At 41.2% G+C, this 20657-nt stretch overlaps 1 protein-coding gene across 10 annotated transcripts in view; it reads left to right on the top strand.

The window, feature by feature from the left end:
* LOC132403025 (1-phosphatidylinositol 4,5-bisphosphate phosphodiesterase beta-1) overlaps positions 1 to 20657 on the top strand; it is a 1013243-nt gene that overhangs the window by 637667 nt on the left and 354919 nt on the right. For all 10 annotated transcript variants that reach the window (XR_009515160.1, XR_009515161.1, XR_009515162.1 and 7 more), the window contains 2 exons: positions 1899 to 1952; positions 3293 to 3368. Coding sequence is in view for 7 of the 10 variants with exons in the window: in XM_059986239.1 (XP_059842222.1) it covers positions 1899 to 1952; positions 3293 to 3368 (130 nt within the window). In the remaining 3 variants the exon portion in view is untranslated. The remainder of the gene's footprint in view (positions 1 to 1898; positions 1953 to 3292; positions 3369 to 20657) is intronic.

The following is a 20657-nucleotide window of genomic DNA, read 5'->3' as shown; positions in this document are numbered from 1 at the left end:
CTCACCCTCTCAATCCATATTGGAGCTGGCTGCACGTCTGTGATATTGGCTCATTTTTCTCTCTCTCTCTCTCTCTTTAACACACCCTGACCATCCGACAAGCTTTGCACCTCTGCATTTTGTGACTGTTCTGTGTTCTCACTTTATACTAGTCTCACTTGGTAGTTTCTATGTTCACACTCTCTCTTTATTTTACAGCTCTACCCCACTATCCTATCTCACCCTGAGATATTCGCTCAGTCCTAACAATACCACTTCACTTTTACGGTTGTAACCTAACCTGCTGCATGCTTCCAGCTTTTTCTACTTTTATTTCAGAGTGGCACTGTTTGCTCTTTTTTTTTCATTTCTTTCCTAACCTGGTGCAGTTAGCTTCCTGTCCATAAATTTAGAAGGCCGCTGCAATGTAGTGTGTGAATAAACTGTAACTGACCCTATGAGATAGCTATTGTTAACAAAAATATGACAGGTGGTCAGAATATCTTTTGCTTATTATTAGGACAGCCAAATCAGTAAAAGATGTTCCATAGAGGTAATATTCTGAGGAAGAAGTTTAAATATCAATGTACGTAATGTACTGCCCTCTTTGAGATTTCCACAATTTTTGCAAACTTGTGAGTTTGTGAGGTGAATTTCTTAGTATGATATACACTTGACATTATATTGGGTTTTTTTGGTTATATTGGTTTTTTGCTTGTACTGCCAAATGCTTCTAATAAGTCTTTATGTAAACCTAAACATAGTTTTGAACCCATTACTGAAATAGAAGACAGTAGGAAATTTAAAATAAATTCCAACAGCAACGTTTATAAATCGTCCCCAGGTGTTTGCCAAGAGTGTTCCCAAACACAATATTGATACTCAGCCATGCGAGGTGATACTAAGGTGAATGGCTAAAAGTTTGGCCCAAGGGGTAAGTCTTGATGAATGAGTGTTATAGAGTTAGTGAAGGAATTCCAGAGGACTAGGCCTCAGTGTAAAGGCACAGAGCACTGATGAAATTCAGAGTGTTCAGGAGTTCAGAATTGAGGGCATGCAGACAACACAGAGCCCTATAGACTGGAGATGATTAGTAGAATAAACAGTAAGACAATGGAGTGATGTGCAAAGAATAGGATTTGAAAAGCAGGTAATGCACAGTGTGCCACTCTAGGTAAGGAAGCAGAGGGTTCAAAGTTGAATGAACCATGGTGTGGGTGAGGACCTGGACAGCAGATCTTTGAACCATCAGGTTAAAGAAAAATTCCAAACGCTCCCCTCTTCCTCTGTTCCCAACTCTGACCTTTTACCTGTTCTCACCTGCCCTGGGTCACCTCCTCATTCTCTTTCTTCTGTGGTCCACTCTCCTCACCTATCAGATACTTCCTTTTCCAGCCCTTGGCCTTTCCTACCCACCTGGCTTCACCCTTCACCTTCTAGCTAGCTCTCCTTCCTCTCCCCACCTTTTTATTCTGACGTCTTCCCTCTTCCTTTCCAGTCCTGAAGAAGGGTCTTGGCTGGTAATGATGACCATTTATTAATTTCTATAGATGTTGCCTGACCTGCCAAGTTCCTCCAGAATTTTGTGTGTGTTACTTTGGATTTCCAACCTTTGCAGACTTCCTTGTGTTTATGATTTTTGGGTTAGCTCAAGTTTGAACTCACCCAGGAGTGTGTTAAGTAATTGAGTCTTAAGATAACAAAGATATAAATGAGGCATTCAGTAGTAATTTAAGCAAAATAAAAGGACAGAATAAGGTAGCATTATGGTGACCTCATTGGTACGACTGATTCAAGATCCAAAAGTTGACCAAGATTCAAAATCTGGGTTATGGTTTATGCATTGTGGTGACATTTGAATTTCAAAGACGAATTGAAAGTGAATTGATGTCTCCAACAAATATTACTGTAATTTGCAGGTACACCAAGCTGAAGCTTCAAACAAGCCAGGAAGCCCGGATTCCTATCAAAAAGTAAGTGATTTCATCTAGCAATTTGGTCAGATCAGACCATTTTAGAGTCTTATAAACAGCTATTTTATCAGGGGTCAGTCTTTACTTGACACTTCTTCGGCTAGTTCACTTAATTGGTACATTGCCCACTGAATATATAGTATAAGCCATAGGAACCTTTAAGGTCACAGTTAAAATGCATTGTTTCCACTGTTTAAAAGTAATGGGTCAAATTGGCCTCAATATCTCAGTAGTTCTAGTTAGAAAACACTGATACTGATTTTGGCCATTTAAAAATAATCTTAGTATAAGGAATTGATTTGACCCATTGAGTCTATGTCAGCTGACAGACAATCACCCCACCCAATCCCATTCCCCCAGTAATTTCCATTTAACCAATTCTATCTCACCATGTGGAGTACCTTGTGATGACCTTTTAACCTGCCAGACAGCATGACTTAGGATGGCTTAGGAAGCCAGAGGGTGGGGGGAAGGAAACCCACACGGCCACAGGTAGAACATCCAAACTTCGTACATTGTCGCAAATCAAGGTTGAACCTAAATTGCCCAAAGCTGTGACATAGCAGAGCTTTCTGTTGCATCACTGTGCTGTCCTGGGCAGCTTGAGTATCTTTCAGCCGTCCATTTGCTGCTTTTTTTAAACACAAAATAAACTTCTTTCATACTAAAAACTATTTACAAGTGTTAACCATCCAATGCCTTTTCATTCTTTACGTTCATGGTCAATACTCCCCATACATTCATACATGTTAACAGCACTGCTGTCACTAATGTGCATCTTCTTTCCTTTGCCATTGGATAAGGTCGGGAGCTTTTATTGAGTCACACCTGATTGTCCTTCAGCATTTTGCTAGCCCCTTCCCTGGGATGTGGTTGGTTTGCATTCAACTGTTTAACTGGGCAATTGGTATCGAAACAGCATTAGCTGAGCATATGAGTCCAAATGAACGGATGGTAGTTAGGATCAATGAAATATTATTCGTAAAACTACAGCAAGACAATTTCAGCTTTGAATTTTTCTTTTGGAAACTGGAATATATGTAACTGCGCATGAACAATCTTTTGTCAGTATAGTTGAACAGCAAAGATCCCTTTCTGTCTACAGAGCTACAGAAAAATTATCTCATGAAAATATAAGCACTCTTCCTTGGAACCCTTAGTAATCTTGGAATACGTGCAGATCTTGATTTTATCAGATCAAATTAGTGGGATGTATTCAGCTGAACTGTATATTTACATAGGCGCCCAGGGGAATTGTGCTTTCTTTAAATGGTAGCCATATGGAATGCTTTATTAACACATTAATCACATGCTATTTGAATCAATTTCTTTGTTTGCAGCATTTTTCGCTTGTTTTCTGCCGACCGAAAGAGAGTAGAAACTGCATTGGATGCTTGTGGACTTCCTTCAGGCAGGGTAAGTACCTTTGCTGTCAACCTCAGTATAATTCCACAACCATGGTCATAATACTGAAGCTAACAATGGACTGATTTTTGTTTGCTCTATCTGGCCTCTTGAATTATACTTTGGCAATCCTGCAACATCTGTTGCCTGTTTTCAGCAGAAACAATATTTTTTTTTTTCTCATCTTGCAATCTTGTCTGCAGTGTCAAGCACTCACTACATGATACATTTTCTCAGCACCTGTAGAACTGAAGGAAATAACCCCTTGAAAATATACTATTAAATTAGTAAATGTCTTGTGAACGACGACATTGAAAATGAATTTTGTTTATGATCATCAAAAAACATAGTTGCCATTATTGAATTGATCTTTTCAGCATTCAAAGAGCATTTATTATCAAAGTGCATATATATCATCATATACAACCCTGAGGTTTGTTTACTTGGGGGCATACTCTGTAAATCCAAGAACAATAATAGAATTAATGAAACAAGGATGGACAAAAAAATGTGCAAAGGACAACAAACCATGCAAATACAAAAAAAAAGGGAAAAAAAGTAAATAAGCAATAAATATCAAGACCATGAGATGAAGTACCCTTGGAAGTGAGTCCATGGGTTGTGGGAGCTGTTCAGTGATGGGGCAAGTGAAGTTCAGTGAAGTTATCCCCTTTGGTTCAGGAGCCTGATGGTTGAAGGGTAATGACTGTTCCTGAGGCTCCTGTACCTTCTTCCTGATGGCAGCATCGCTGAGAGAGCATGACTTGGGTTGGATGATGGATGGATGCTGCTGTCTTGTGACAGCCCTCGGTGTAGATGTGCTCAGTGGTGGGGAGGGCTTTACCTGTGATGGACTGGGCCATGTTCGCTACTTATTGCAGGATTTTTTGTTCAAGGCCATTGGTGTTTCCAAACCAGGGTGTGATGCTGCTGGTCAATATACTCTCCACTACATATCTATAGAAATGTGTCAAAGTTTTAGGTATCATGCTGATTTTTGAAAACTTGTAAGGAAGTATAGAGATGCTGCTATGCTTTCTTTGCAATTGCCAATGAAATGGCATCTGCTGTTGACCTGTTGTGCTGGTGAGCAAATTGGAGCCGATCCAATTCGCTTCTCAGGCAGGAATTTATGTGTCTCTTGAACTGTACTGTCAATTTTAGAATCAAAATGACATTTCCACTTCTTTGCACCTCACTGTGACACATTCCGATACAAACACCATAACAATTACTGCTTCAAGAATTGTTCAATTAGTATAAATATTTTCATTATGTTGAATTAGCAGGAGATTTATATAATTACTTGGGCTTTGCAATTATGGGAAATCTTATTAAAAGCAATTCAAATATTACTTTCTATCTGTTGTATGATTCCATTTTATTCTTGGCATGTCTGTTGTGCAATGAGGGATGTGGAGTAGATCAGAATTATTATTTATTCCATTGCACATGAGCAAGCTGATATAATGGGCTTTAGTTACTGTAATGGGTTTCACTGAAACACTGTTGAGTTGAACTTCTAGAATGTCAGACCTCATCCAGCCACTAAATATGCAACAAAGGGTAGTCATTTTGTTGGATTTAACAGAGTGGACATAAAACAGTGCCCGTGTGTTTAATATTCCTTCCAGTATTGAGCAAGCTGATGCACAGACCTTGTATCAACTTTTTTTTTTGGTTCTTGTTTATGCTTGTTTCAAAGTGAATCATCAGGAATGCACAAATTCATGAGGTCATAAAGAGATAGATTGTGAGGTCAGATACTTGTCAATAAACTTATGGAAGTTAGAAGATAAATCCTCGCAATCGTTCTAGCTACAGAAGAAGGAAGCTGTGGCAGAGCTTAGTGTACAGGCTTTTGGGCTTTTGTGTCTTCGGCCTGGTGAGAGGGGAGAGAAGAGAGAATATCTATTATTAGTGAGGTCTTTGATTATGCTTTAGCAAGGCAGTGAGAAATGTACATAAGGACATGGAGGGGAGTCTGGTTTCTATGATGTGCTGAGCTGTATCCACAGCTCTCCACAGTTCCTTGTGTTTACAGGCACAGCAGTTGCCATACCATAAGGCCATAAAATATAGGAGCTGAGCTAGGCAATTTGGCCCATCAAGTCTGCTCCGCCATTTCAACATGGCTGATCCAATTTTCCTCTCAGCTCCAAACTCCTGCCTTCTCCTCATATCCCTTCATGCCCTGACCAATCCAGAATCTGTCGATCTCTCTTAAGTATACATAAAGACCTGGCCTGCTCAACTGGCTAAAGAAGTTCCTTCGCACCTCTATTCTAAGGCTATGCACTCTGGTCACACTCTCCCACCATAGGAAACATACTCTCCAAATCCACTCAATCAAGGCATTTCACCATTCGATGGGTCTCAATGAGGTCATCCCTCATTCTTCTGAAATCCTTTGAATACATGCCCAGAGCCATCAAACAGTCTTCATATGACAAGCCATTCAATCACTTTCATGAACCTCTATTGAACCCTCTCCAGTTTCAGCACATCCTTTGTAAAATAAGGAGCCCAAAACTGCTCACAATACTCCAAGTGAGGCCTCACCAGTGCTTTATAAAGTCGCAACATTACATCCTTGCTTTTATATTCTGATCCTCTTGAAATTATTGCTAACATTGTATTTGCCTTCCTCACCAGAGGCTCAACCTACAAATTAATCTTTAGGGAATCCTGAACAAGGACTCCAAATCCCTTTGCACCTCAAACCAAGCCATAACATATCTGGATAGGATGCTTTCTATAGTCCATCAATTTAAAAATTGGTAGGGTCAAAGGGGACATGCCAAATTTCTTTAGCATCCTGAAGATGTAGAGCAGGGGTGGGCAAACTTTTTGACTTGTGGGCCACAAAGGGTTCTAAAATTTGACAGGGGGGCCGGACCAGGAGCAGATGGACGGAGTGTTTTGGTAATACACCTCATAAGAGAAAATAAAATATCATGGGATATGTAGAAAACATGTGCTTTAATTTCAATTGAAAATGAACAAATGCATTACAACAAAATATCTGTCTTTGAAGTCCCATGGTATTTAGCTATTTATTGAAATCACTTTTAAAACGCTGAAAATTAAATGAATAAAATACAGCTTTTTTTTAATAGTAACAGTTATTATTTTAAAACACTGAAAATTCTGTTATCCTTCAAGATATTATCATCATCACTCTCCTCCTGACTGTCTTTATCTCAAAAATGGTAGGAGATGCAGGTCTACTTGTCCTGCTCCTTCTTATTCAATTGTCCCCTGTGCCAAAACTCAACAACGACCAGCACAAAGACAGAACAGTGACAGCGCGCCAGTATGCGGAGCGCGTTATTTGATCTGGAGCGCATTTTTTATTTTGAGAATGTACGTGTACCTGCGCACTACTCATGTCCATCACTTAACAGAAATGACATGTAACATGTAAGGCTTATTGAAAAAAATATTTTCAAATGCATTTTTTACATAACACAAGGAAGAAACTTATTTTTAATTTCAGTGGGAACAGTGTTGTTGGTCTCCCTTTTTAGCCAGCGCATCAAAGTCTAGATTTAGTTTTGTTGTGGCGATTCTCAGGATGGATCTGAGGTGTTGGTCAGTTAACTTGGATCTGTGACTGGCTTTGTTGATGTTCATGACGCTGAATGCCTGTTCACACAAATAGGTCGAGCCGAACAAAGAGTAAAGCGCAAATGTGGAGTAATACGCTGCACCTCAACAAAGGTCAATGTATATAGAGTGTGTCATCTATTGGGAAAACACCAGAATTGTGGGGAAAAAACGTTAACAAGGTTTATTAATATAATTTCATCAAGTTCTGCGGGCCGGATTAAAAAGCTTAACGGGCCGCTGATGTAGAGGCATCGATGAACTACTTCTGGCTGTGGTGTCAATGTGGTAGGACAAGGACAGAGTACTCTGGTGTTCACTTCTTGGAACTTGAAGCTCTCAACCCAACACCATTGATTTAGACAGGACTGTGAGCACTGCACCCACCCCTTCCTGCCGTCAATGACAAGCTCTTTTGTTTTGCTAACATTGAGTGAAAGGTTGTTGTTATGCCACCATGTTGTACAGTTCACTATGCGGTATCATCTGCAAGCTTATAGGTGGAGTTGGAGCAAAATCCAGCCACACAGTCACGAATATCCAGGGATTAGAGTAGGGGCCTGAGGATGCAACACTGTGAGGTACCAGTGTTTAGAATAATCATGGCAGAGGTGTTACTGCCTGCCCTTACTGACTGCAATCTGTTGGTCAGAAAGTCAAGGATCTAGTTGAAAATGGATATGTTAAGTCCCAAGACCAGTGGTTTGGAGATGACAATCATAGTAATGAAGCTGGAGCTGTAGTCAATAAACAGTAGTCTGATGACGGTGTCATTTTGCCTAGATGCTCCAGAGATGTTTGTTGAACTGTGAAGCTGATGTCTATTGTGAACCAGCTTTGATGGTAGGTGAACTGCAGTGGGTTGTGGGTGTTTCAGAGACTGGGATTAATGCATGACATGACCAGCCTTTCAAAGCTCTTCATGATGATAAATGACAGAGCCACCAAACAGTAGTCATTGAGGCATGGTACCTTGTTTTTCTTTGGTACCTGGATGATAGTGGTCTTAAAGCCGGTGGGAATATCTGATTGAAGTAGAGGGAGGTGAAACAAGTCTGATGATATCCCCACCAGCTGATCTGTACAGGATCTAAGGACATAGACAGGGAGATCCAGGGTGACCCTGCAAGGCAGATCATGCATGGCCAATACCAATATTGTTGGCATTATCATACCAAACATTAGCGCAGTTGAAACTGCGGCAGATGCTGGGACACAGCATTCTCATGGTCAGAACTCCTGCTATTCAGAGTCAATCACTTGTTGGAATGAACTGAATTGCTTGAAACTGCCACCATATTAGTCCAAAAATGAGTTCAAACTGGAAGCATCTTCCACATGTTATTTCTGACTGCAGAGAACCGCAAACATTTTGACTTCATCCTTTTGCACTCACTTACTGGACCCAACCTTTACTGAGGATAAGGAATCTCCTTCTCTCAGCATTTGCAGTATTGTCAACCAACATGCACATCTATTTGTGGGCGCTGTAAGGCTTAGACCTGAATTCTAGTATGATGATCATATAGTTCTGTTTATAGTGTTTCAAGAAATTCTGCAGATGCTGGAAATCCAGAGCAACACACTCAAGATGCTGGAGGAACTCAACAGGTCAGGCAGCATTTATGGAAGAGGAATAAATAGTAAATATTCTGGGACAAGACCCTCCTAATATACCCAGGACTCCTAATATACTCCTCAATGTATATCGGGATCTGATATCCATTGTATCGGTTCCCACAGCTTGAACAGTCAGCCATAGCTCATCCATCCCATTAGTATAAAAGGCTGCAAGTTTTCACTGAAGTTGTAAATGTCCTTTAAAATTGTAGTTTAATTAATATCTATGTTCTTGGTTTCCATTTGCTAAATATGTAATTTGCCTAGGTTCAAGTTTTAATTTTGACTTATCTTTTGAATTAATTTGCCTAGGTTCATATTTTAATCTTGACTTATTTTCTGAATTACAGTATGTAGGTAAATATTTTACGACTGTTCTGTGCACATCTATTAATCAAACAACATAATTAAAAACAGAATATCCGGCTGCTGCCTCCGTGGTGTTAGTAGGAGCTTGTAGCATGTCCCTTGGCTGGCATACCTCCTATGTTGTAAATGATTACATTTACAAAAATAATTCATCAACTTGGGAGCACACTGGACATCCGGAGATCGTGGAAAAAGAATGACAATCTCTTATTTGCCTTGCATGAAATATAGACATAGAAACATAGAAATCTACAGCACATTACTGGCCCATTGTTGTGCCGACCGTGTAACCTCCTCTAGAAACTGCCTAGAATTTCCCTACCACATAGCCCTCCATTTTTCTAAGCATGGGACAAGAAATCATTGGTAAAAATCAGACTTCCTTCATATGCAGCCTACACATGTCTCAAGCTATCTACATTCTGTATCTTAAAATGCTCTAATCTGAAAGAAATCTAATATACTTTTGAGTGACTTTATTTTTGCTGCTTTCAGTATTTCTCAAGGGAACGTGGTTCCTGGATTAGTAATATAGTGGAAGACATCACCAACAAAGAATAAAATGAAAGAATAGGCAAGGTAAATCATGATGAAGTGATTAGTTGACCCAAGGTTAAGTAGTAAAATTGAACAAGATTGTATTACTATTTATAGGTCTGGCTACCAATTACCTTATGCACTGTGTTGGTTGAATTTTATTTTCAAGGATGTGGTGATGTCAATCATACCGGCTTGAATAATTTAACAGGGAACATTGCTAGCCCATATTTATCCACTCCATTGCAGTGAGAGAAGGCAATGAAGATATAAAAAGGCAGGCTTGATTTTAAGAGCTCAAAATTGATCACTGTTTATCCATGTATATAACCAGAACAGACCACACAGGAGAGTTTGCTCTGTTGATTTGTTTGTATCTCCAGTTGGAAGAACTATATTTCTTTTCATTTTAGTAAATTCAATAACTTACCCACCAGCATGCAGTTGCAGCTTCTTTCTCAGCTGAGGTACTGCATTCTGAGACTTTCCCTGCAGAAGGCATCCTGCAGCAAATACAGTGAGCGATGGGACTAGTTTTGCCTAACTGGCCAGGTTACGCACAAATGTGAAACTTATTTGACTTGGCAGGAGGGGGAAGTGGGCTGGTAACTGGACGTGTCAAAGGTGACTGAGGGGCGAATCTGTAGCTCTGTAAGTACAGGTTTTAACACTTCAGTTTGAGATGGGGTTCAAGTCCCATTCCAAGAAGTTGAACACAATAATCGAGGCCAGCCAATACACAATAGACTACAGATGCTGGAATCTGGAGCAACAAATAATCTGGTAGAGGGACTCTGAGTCAGGCAGTGGGGAATGGAATTGCTGACGTGTTGGGTGAAAATTCTGTATCAGGACTCAGCAGTAGAAAAATAATTTCATTGTACGGATACTTCCCAACCCGTCAGATGTCTTCAGCAAATTGTCTGTTAACCAAGGCCAACAGTCCAGTGCACTACTCAGGGACAATGCTTTGCAAGAGATATTATTTTCTGGATGACATATTAGATTGGGGCCTTGCTTGCTTTCTCAGGTGAATAGAAAAGATGCAATGGTACTGCTTCAAAGGCGACCACTGGAGTTTTCCCTAATGTCCATAGTTAACCCCAAGGAACTGAGTACAAAATTGGCTGTAACATTTCCTACATTGCCCTTCCCAAGTATGTCATTGAGTTTAGTGAGCAATAATATGTTAAAAGTTCTGTAGAAATGCCTACCATCTGCCAAAGCAGTGTTGGACAATCAGAATGCATAAGTGACGTGATAGAGTCACAGCCTCCATTTTGTGGCATCGTGTTGGTCCTGGCATTCAGAAAGCAGACAATGTTTCTTTCCTTCTTCAGTGATACGGTGAGGCTGGAAGTTGTATACTGTATGGACAATCTCTAAAACTTGTAAGGACAATAGTATTCCTGATTAGCATAGTAAGAATTGCAAATGAACAAGGTAGGAAAAATGTACTGTGTAATCAAGTGCAAAGGCAATTTTCTGCTCTGCCACACAGAACAGATTACCATTTTTGTTTTAAATTGCAGAGGGGAAATAAGTCGTGTTAGACCACGATGATTACTTCAACTGCAGGAAGCTGTCCGGTTAGCACATCTTAGCAGCCCAGCCAAATAACAGACAGGTGGTGAATGAAGTAAAAATGGCTTTTGTTGAATCAAGACATGTGGAATGACTGTAAAACTGGCCTGAGTTAACAGCAAACACAAGGAAATCTGCTTTCCCTTCTCCAGCTCTGTATCACTTTCGCCAATCACCTTTCCAGCTCTTAGCTTCATCCCACCCCCTCCGGTCTTCTCCTATCATTTCGCATTTCCCCCTCCCCCCCACTACTTTCAAATCTCTTACTATCTTACCTTTCGGTTAGTCCTGATGAAGGGTCTCGGCCCGAAGCGTCAACAGCGTTCTCACTATGGATGCTGCCTGGCCTGCTGTGTTCCACCAGCATTTTGTGTGTTGTTGTTGTCTGAGTTAACAGGACTGGGCTGTGCTGAGCTGGAGGTTGCACATCCGGTACCCTGCAGACATGAAGCAGGAAGTAATGTATTGTACAACTCAGTCAAACTCTATTCAACATCAGTGGCATTTACAGTCACACCCTTAGCGCACCTTTCAGCATTGTACCCACCACGTAATGCAGGCTATTTACACATTGCAAAATTACTGCTTAAGGCTATTTTAGAAGGATTTGGGTTATTGGCAGTAGTTCAATAGACTCAGTGCAGGAATTTACTTGACCTCTGGTTACAGTGTGCTTTTAGAAACACCAGGACTCATCCCAAACCAATGTTTCCCTTTTGTCATCGACATTTGTAACTGACAGAGAAAACGCTGTGGTTTGACAGTTGCACTTGCTATTATAAAAGCTATTTAATCACATTTGCAGGAGTATTAGTGCCTGCAACAAGAAAGGGAAGACTGCCTGCCAGTGGAGAGAGAAGCTTCAACAAATGTTTACCCTGCAAACACTTAACCAGTATACTGCATACTTCACTGACTCAATTTTCATCAGCCTTTCATCAGTTCATTCAGGACAGTCGAACCTTGCTGGATTTCGTCCTGTCTTTGAAACTATTGTGGAACTCTCAGGTCACCTTGAATCTGAACGTTTATGCATGTTCTCCTTGGAAAGGCCGGCATCAATCTGCATAATATGTTTTCCCAGTGGCTACATATCACCTGAACATTGAAGGAAGTTCTAATTCTCTCTCTTGATGAAAGAGATGGCACTATAGGCAAGGACAAAGCTGGTGATTTGCATACAATTACTACCACTTTGTTCTTGGAAATAACATATATGAACCAGAGGGGGATAACTTCATTCACCTTCTCTTACCCCATCTCTGAAATGTTCCATAACTTATGGACACACTTTCATGAACTTTTCATCTCATGTTCTCCATACTTATTGCTTATTTATTTATTCATTATTAATTTTTGCTTTTGTATTTGCAAAGTTTGTTGTCTTTTGCGCATCGGTTGTTTGTCCGCCCTGTTGGACATGGGATTTCACTGATTCTATTATGGATCTTGGATTTACTGAGTATGCCTGCAAAAGAAAGCAAATCTTGGGGTTGCTTATGGTGACATATATGTACTTTGATAATAAATTTACTTGGAACTTTGAATGTTGAGGTCACCTCTCCGTCTGAATCGAGGTGTCATTGTTGTACTGATACGTCTTGGCACACAGGTAAATGTAACCACTATAACCTCTTTAATTCAGCGATCGATGCACTTGCTCTCTTTTTGGATTGGTCCCCACATACACCCGGTTCTAATGAGGTTTAACCTTTACGTTTCTCTTGCTGTTAAAGGTTGCTCATTACTCACTGTGGGAATAAGACCTGTGAACCTGGGATCGATCTTCACAAGGCAGAGCCACTTGAATTTTTGTCCCTTTTGTGGGATTTGGAAAGATGGCATATATATTGCTTCTGTGCAAAATGGAAGTAGTTAGTAAGGAAGGGTGGTGGGCTTGCAGAAATCAAGCCTGTGAGCCCAACAACTAAGAAGTTAAATCATCCTGCCCATTTGATCAATTGAATTTGATTGGAGTAAAGAATTGGAACACTAAAAAAGACAACAAAGATAATGTAGAAGCCACCTATACACTGGAGGTTGTGGTAGAACAAAGGACCCTACAGAAAATCCTAGTAATTCTGGACAATGTTTCTCACCCCCTGCAGGCCAACTTGGCTGAACAGAGGAGCACTTTTAGGAATAGACTAAGACAACTGTGCTAATAGGTGTGCTATATGAGGTCGTTCTTACCCTTGGCCATTTGGCTCTCTAACGAGTCAACCTATAGCTGGGGAAGTGATGACACCCTCCTGGTAGTCAGTTTGAGGTAACTTACTTCTTATTCTTTCTCTTCTAATATTTGTATATTTGTGAACTTGCAGTGCTACTGCGACACGGTAATTTCCTTTGGGATCAATAAAGTCACTATCTATCCATCTATACATCTTACTCTGAGTTGCGAAGGAAACTCTGAGTTGGGAAATGTATGATAATGCATTTTAGTAAAAGGAACATTAGTGCAGACTATTATTTAAATGGGGAGAAGATTCACACATCAGAGTTTCAGAGATTCTTAGGAGTCCTCATGCAAGACTCCCAGAAGGCTAATTTACAGGTTGAGTCTGTGTTAAAGAAGGCAAATGCAATATTGACATTTATTTCAAGGGGTATAGAATATAAAAACAAGGAGATAATGTTGAGCCTTCCTAAGACACTGGTCAGGCTGCACTTTGAGTATTGTCAACAAATTTGGGCCTCGTATCTCAGAAAGGATGTGTTGTCATTGGAGAGAGTCCAGAGGAGGTTCATGAGGATGATTCCAGGAATGAAAAGGTTAACATATAAGGAGCGTTTGGTAGCTTTGGGCCTGTACTCATTGGAATTTAGAAGAATGTGGGGGTATCTCCTTGAAACCTACCGAATGTTGAAAGGACTAGATGGGGTGGCTGTGGAGAGGATGTTTCCTATGGTGGGGTTATCCAGAATTAGATGGCACAGCCTCAAAATTGAGGGGCAATCCCTTAGAACAGAGGTAAGGAGGAATATTTTTACCAGAGTAGTAAATCTGTGGAAGGCTCTGCCACAGACTGTGGTGGAGGTCAAGTCCGTAGTTATATTCAAGGTGGAAGTTGCTTGTTTCTTGATTGGTCAGGGCATCAAAGGATTTGGCGAGAAGGCAAGTGTATGGGGTTGAGTGGGATCCTGAATCAGCCATGATGGATTAGCAGAACAGTCTTGATGGGCCAAATGGCCCAACTCTGCTACTATGTCTTATGGTCTTAAGCCAGCCTTCCTTACATACTCTGGCTCATGTATAATTCCAGCTTCATCATCTGCTCCTTGAAATGGCCAAGCAAGAACCCAAAAGATCAAACTGCTTTCACACGATAGTGTAGTGGTTAGCACAACGCTTTATAGTACTAATGACCCAGGTTTAATTTCATCCGGTGCCTGTAAGGTGTTTGTTTATTCTTCCCCGTGACTGTGTGGGTTTCCTCTGGATGCTCCAGTTTCCTCCCACCGTCCAAACATGTACCAGTTGGTAGGTTAATTGGTCATTTTAAATTGTCCCGTGATCAGGCTAGGGTTAAATTGGGGGTTGCTGAGCAGCTTGGCTTAAAGGGTCAGAAGGGCCTATTCCACGCTGTATCTCAATAAATAAATAAAGATTAATACCAGTTGGATCACTCATCCGCAAAAAGACATTGAATCAAAACATGATAAAGCAGTCTCTGGGCTATGCACTGTCCTTATAACTAACCCCTCAGTACCTGTACCAAAGATGGGAAGTCAGTTAATCATCCCATTTATCATTCAATCTCCCCTACCTATTACCCCATCATCTACCTGTCACTGTGTGCTCTCCCTCCCCTATTTCGACATGTTTAAACATTTAATGCTTAACTGAAATCATTTACTTAAAGTCTGAATCTGGATCCAGCCAGACTCTGCACTTGTGCCTCCGTTGAGCCTGTTCAGCAAGGAGAGTGATCATCTCAGAGTGACCAGGCCACAGGCAGTGTAAGCTTTCTGGGCAGCCTGGGGGATAATACCCCGTGCATGGAATTTTCTACACTCATCTGAGAAGATAAATATTGACCAGACAATAGAGACTGATTACTGCCATAGTCATCTACGCTGGTACTATCAAATCATGTAGCTAGCAGTATAGTTAAAGGATAAACAGTGACACTGGTGTCTGTCTTTCATCCATCCATCAGCTGTTACCTAATGGGCAGTATTTCTGTTTCTAACTCAGGAGGCTGATTTTTAAAGTCGCACTCTTGAAATTACAGGCTAATTCAGGCTGAAGGTAGAGGTAAAGCACTCAGTAGATATGGAACAGGAATTATACCAACCTTGATCACTGGGCACTGCATAGAGCGGTACGGACAGCCCAGTGCATCTGTGGATGTGAACTCCCCTCCATTGAGGACATTTACAGCAGCAGGTCTGTAAAGAAGGCCTGGAAGATTATCGGGGACACCAGTCACCCCAACCATAAACTGACTCAGCTGCTTCTGTCTGGTAAACACTAGCGCAGCATTAAAGCCATGGCCAACAGTCTACGGAACAGCTTCTTTCTACAAGACTTTTAAATTCACATGTCTGTACATTGTGACGGATTCAGAATGCAAAGATTTTTACTACCTCACATTGTGGGATGGATGTAAGATTTTAATAAATTCTAGATTCAATGTGTCATCATTGGGGTGAAACACAAGACCATCTGAAGATATATTCCCTGGAGTTTAAAAGGTGAAGGCATGATTTATTAGGGCAAACCAAAGTATTTAATTACTGACTAGGAATTTTAAATGGTGGCAGCGTCAAAAACTTCCGTTTTTTCAGGAGCGAGATTTGGAAGTGTGATAGACATTTCAAGCTCCTTAAAGAGCAATTTACATTAGGTAAACTGTTGGTATTCAATGTGACATTACTTTTCTTATCCAAAAATGGAAAATAATGGAAATGAAAATACTTAGCAAGTCAAGCTGGATTTAAACATTTCAGATCAATAACCTGACAATAGATCTGTGAAAAGTTAATATAGAACAAGTTTTAAGTTTCAGATGATGTGAAACCAGTAAGTAATTTTGTAGCAGATCACCAAGATCTGGTTGAATGTTGGAACAGCTAAATGGCCTTTTGTTACTTTGAACCTGGAAGTTGAGTGTAACTGAGCCCACGGGAAATTGTTCAGTGACCAGCAATATGTTGACTTGGTCAATATGAAGCACTTAACTTCAGGAGTGAAAAACTTTATTGCTGCTCTGTAAAAGGGTTTGTTGGAATTTACCATTAACAAGTCAAGTCACTTTTTATTGTAATTTCAACCATAATTGCTGGTACAATACACAGTAAAAACAAGACAACGTTTTTCAGGACCATGGTGCAACATGAAACAATGCAAAAATTACAGTGAACTACATAAGACAACACAAAAAACTATACTAGACTACAGACCTGCCCAGGACTGCATAAAGTGCAGAAAACAGTGCAGGCATTACAATAAATAATAAACAAGACAACAGGCACAATAGAGGGCAGTAAATTGGTGTCAGACCAGACTCTGGGTACAAACAATACTGCATTGGTTCTTGATGACAGGAAAAGTATAAACTTCCAAGCAAACCCTTTATTACATTGGCAACTTTTATCTTCATGATGCAAGACATGCAGGTATGCTGATTTTAATGGTTTTCAGATAATGAAAACTTTCTGAGCCGAGACAAAAACAGAAGAAAGCTGTTAGACTTGCTCTAATTAAACTTTACCTTTTCCAAAAAAAAACTGGGCTTGGTTCTGAGGGTTCTCTTAGCGTTCCAGACTGAACTCGCTTCATCAAACTGCTAGCGTTTTCCTCCCACGTTTCAATTACAGGTTTCACTTATGGAAACAGCAGCTAAAGCACTGCAGCAGTGAAAAGTTAATGCATCACTTGTGTCAATTTAACTGATGAAGGACTCTGTTTGCAAAACCTTTGCACCTCATTACAAAAAAAAGCACAAATCATAAAGTAGTTCAGTAACAGGTGCAACATTTTCATGTAGCTATAAGTAATTAATGGCATGGGTTTTAAATGCATTTAATTGCTATATTTTTAATTTTAAAGAGATTGTGGATTTATGACATTTTCTGTGAAAGGATCGTACGTGTAACAGAAAGGGTTTAAACAATCCATTCAAGTGACTGAGCTTGTAAATGGAAGAAATTGACAATCTCTTGCTTGATGCACTGCATGTGTGCAGCCAAATTGTCCCCACTTCAATATAAATTGGCATCACTATTGATAAACAAAAAAAAAAATCAAATATTTTGCATTGCATGAGCCAATTAGCAAAGACATTAGAGAAAGTCAAGAGAAGATTTATGAGTCTGGTTCCTGGAATGATAAACGACAGTGACAAGGGTAGATTGGACAGTCTGGGGAGAAAATTGATGCAAGTTGGTAATCTGATGAGGTGTTTGTACCAAGTGGACAGTGTGGAGCTGTTGTCATTAGTGGAAGTCTGGAGGTCACAAGTATAGCTGTGAGACATACAGATCATGATGCCATCAAGGCCACGGGCCCATCTTGCATGTGACAGTAATCTAATTTGACCCACTCTTTGCCATTTGTCTGCAATTTTGAAATTTCAAGTGCAACCATTTCCTTTTTGAAAATTGCTCAAGTCTATTTCCTTGCTCCTGTAAGGATAGAATTGAACGTTGCTACTCCTGCTTATCAACAAGGTTACAAGGAAGGCATAGAATCAAGGTACAAAAATAAGCCATTTTGCCCTTTGTATCTGGAATGGTTCATTTGAAAGAATTGCTCATTCAGTCCTTTTCCCTAGTTCTGTGCCCACAGTCCAGCAATTTTCTTTCTGTTTGCCTAACTGTATATTAAAAGCCTTGCTGTACCTGGTCAATAGTCATACCTATGTTAGCCTGCTATTTATTGAGTACAGCTTAGCATTTAACACCATCATACCCTCAGTTCTAATCAATAAGCTCCAGAATCTGGGCCTATGTGCATCCCTCTGCAACTGCATCCTTGACTTTCTCACCAGGAGACCACAGTCAGTGCAGATCGGAAATATATCTCCTCCTCACTAAGAATCAACACTGGCGCGCTTTGAGGATGCCGTGCTTAGTTCACTGCTCAGTTCTCTCTACATGGTGTGGCTACTCATGGCTCAATCACCATCTATAAAATTTCCAATGACACAACTTTTTTTTGGCAGAGTTTCAGATGGTGATAAGGAGATGTAGAGAAACGAGATACTAAGGTCAGCCGGTTGAGCGGTGTTGCAACATCAACCTTGCCCTCAAAGTCGTTAAGACCAACCAAATGATTGTGGACTTCAGGAAGGGGAATTTGAGGGAACACACACCAGTCCTCATTGAAGGATCAGTAGTGGAAAGGGTGAGCAGCTTCAAATTCCTGTGTGCCAACATTTCTGAAGATCTATCGTGGGCTTAACATATTGATGAAATTACAAAGAAGGCATGACAGCGGCTATGCTTCATTATGAGTTTGAGGAGACTTGGTATGTCATCAAAGACTCTTGCAGGTTTCTGTAGACTACTGTGGAAAGCATTCTAACTGGTTGCATCACTGTCTGGTATGGAGGGACCACTGTGCAGGATCAGAAAAAATCGCAAAAGATTGTAAACTCAGCCAGCTCCATCATGGGCACTAGCCTCCTCGGCATCCAGGACCCCTTCAGATGGCGATACCTCAAAGAGGCGGCATCCATCATCAAGGACCTGCGCTATTCTCACTGCTACATCAAGGATGAAGTACAGGAGTCTGAAGACACACTCTCAATATTTTAGGAACAGCTTCTTCCCCTCCATTATCAGATCTCTGAATGGACAAAGAACCCATGAACAACTACCTCACTGTTTCTGTTTTGCTCTTTTGGCACTACTTATTTATATATATATACACACACTTTAATTTATAGATTTTTGTTATATATAGCAATGCTCTGCTGCCACAAAACAACAAATTTCTTGACATCACACACAAAATGCTGGTGGAACGCAGCAGGCCAGAATCTATAGGAAGAAGCACTATCGACGTTTTGGGCCAAGACCCTTCGTCAGGACTCACTGAAAGGAAAGATAGTAAGAGATTTGAAAGTAGTGGGGGGAGGGGGAAATGTGAAATGATAGGAGAAGACCGGAGGGGGTGGGATGAAGCTAAGAGCTGGAAAGGTGATTGGCGAAAGTGATACAGAGCTGGAGAAGGGAAAGGATCATGGGACGGGAGGTCTCGGGAGAAAGAAAGGGGAGGGGAGCACCAGAGGGAGATGGAGAACGAGCAAACAACTAAATATGTCAGGGATGGGGTAAGAAGGGGAAGAGGGGCATTAACAGAAGTTGGAGAAGTCAATGTTCATGCCATCAGGTTGGAGGCTACCCAGCCGATATGTAAGGTGTTGTTCCTCCAACCTGAGTTTGGATTCATCTTTACAGTAGAGGAAGCCATGGGTAGACATATCAGAATGGGAATGGGACGTGGAATTAAAATGTGTGGCCACTGGGAGATCCTGCTTTTCCTGGCAGACCGAACGTAGGTGTTTAGCGAAATGGTCTCCCAGTCTGCGTCGGGTCTCAGCAATATATAAAAGGCCACACCGGGAGCACCGAACACAGTATACCACACCAGTCAACTCACAGGTGAAGTGTCGCCTCACCTGGAAGGACTGTCTGGGGCCCTGAGGGAAAAATGTGTTTGATAGTGGGATCCCGTTGGTGGTGGCGGAAGTTACGGAGAATTATACGTTGGACCTGGAGGCTGGTGGGGTGGTAGGTAAGGACAAGGGGAACCCTATCCCGAGTGGGGTGGCGGTGGATGGGGTGAGGGCAGATGTGCGGGAAATGGGAGAGATGCGTTTAAGAGCAGAGTTGATGGTAGACGAAGGGAAGCCCCTTTGTTTAAAAAAGGAAGACATCTCCTTCATCCTGGAATGAAAAGCCTCAGCCTGAGAGCAGATGCGGTGGAGATGGAGGAATTGTGAGAAGGGGATAGCCTTTTTGCAAGAGACAGTAGATATCCCCCTCTTTTCCTTCGCTACATCGAAGACTGCATTGGTGCTGCCTCTTGCATGCATGCTGAGCTCGTCGACTTCATTAACTTTGCCTCCAACATTCACCCTGCCCTCAAATTTACCTGGTCCATTTCCAACACCTCCCTCCCTTTCTTGACCTTTCTACTATCTACTGTCGGCCTATCTACTGATATCTACTATAAGCCTACAGACTCTCACAGCTACCTGGACTATTCCTCTTCCCACCCTGTCTCTTGCAAAAAGGCTATCCCCTTCTCACAATTTCTCCGTAAACGGAACAATTGCTACACCTGCCCTTACACTGCCTCCCTCACTACCATTCAGGGCCCCAGACAGTCCTTCCAGGTGAGGCGACACTTCACCTGTGAGTCAGCTGGTATGGTATACTGAGTCCGGTGCTCCGGTGTGGCCTTTTATATATTGGTGAGACCCGACGCAGACTGGGAGACCGTTTCGCTGAACACCTACGCTCGGTCTGCCAGAAAAAGCAGGATCGCCCAGTGGCCACACATTTTAATTCCACGTCCCATTCCTATTCTGATATGTCTATCCATGGCCTCCTCTATTGTCAAAA

Source organism: Hypanus sabinus, chromosome 12 (genome assembly GCF_030144855.1).
Source record: "Hypanus sabinus isolate sHypSab1 chromosome 12, sHypSab1.hap1, whole genome shotgun sequence".
Classification (NCBI taxonomy): domain Eukaryota; kingdom Metazoa; phylum Chordata; class Chondrichthyes; order Myliobatiformes; family Dasyatidae; genus Hypanus; species Hypanus sabinus.
Note: the sequence above shows the minus strand (reverse complement) of the source record. Positions and strands in the feature narration are given on the sequence as shown.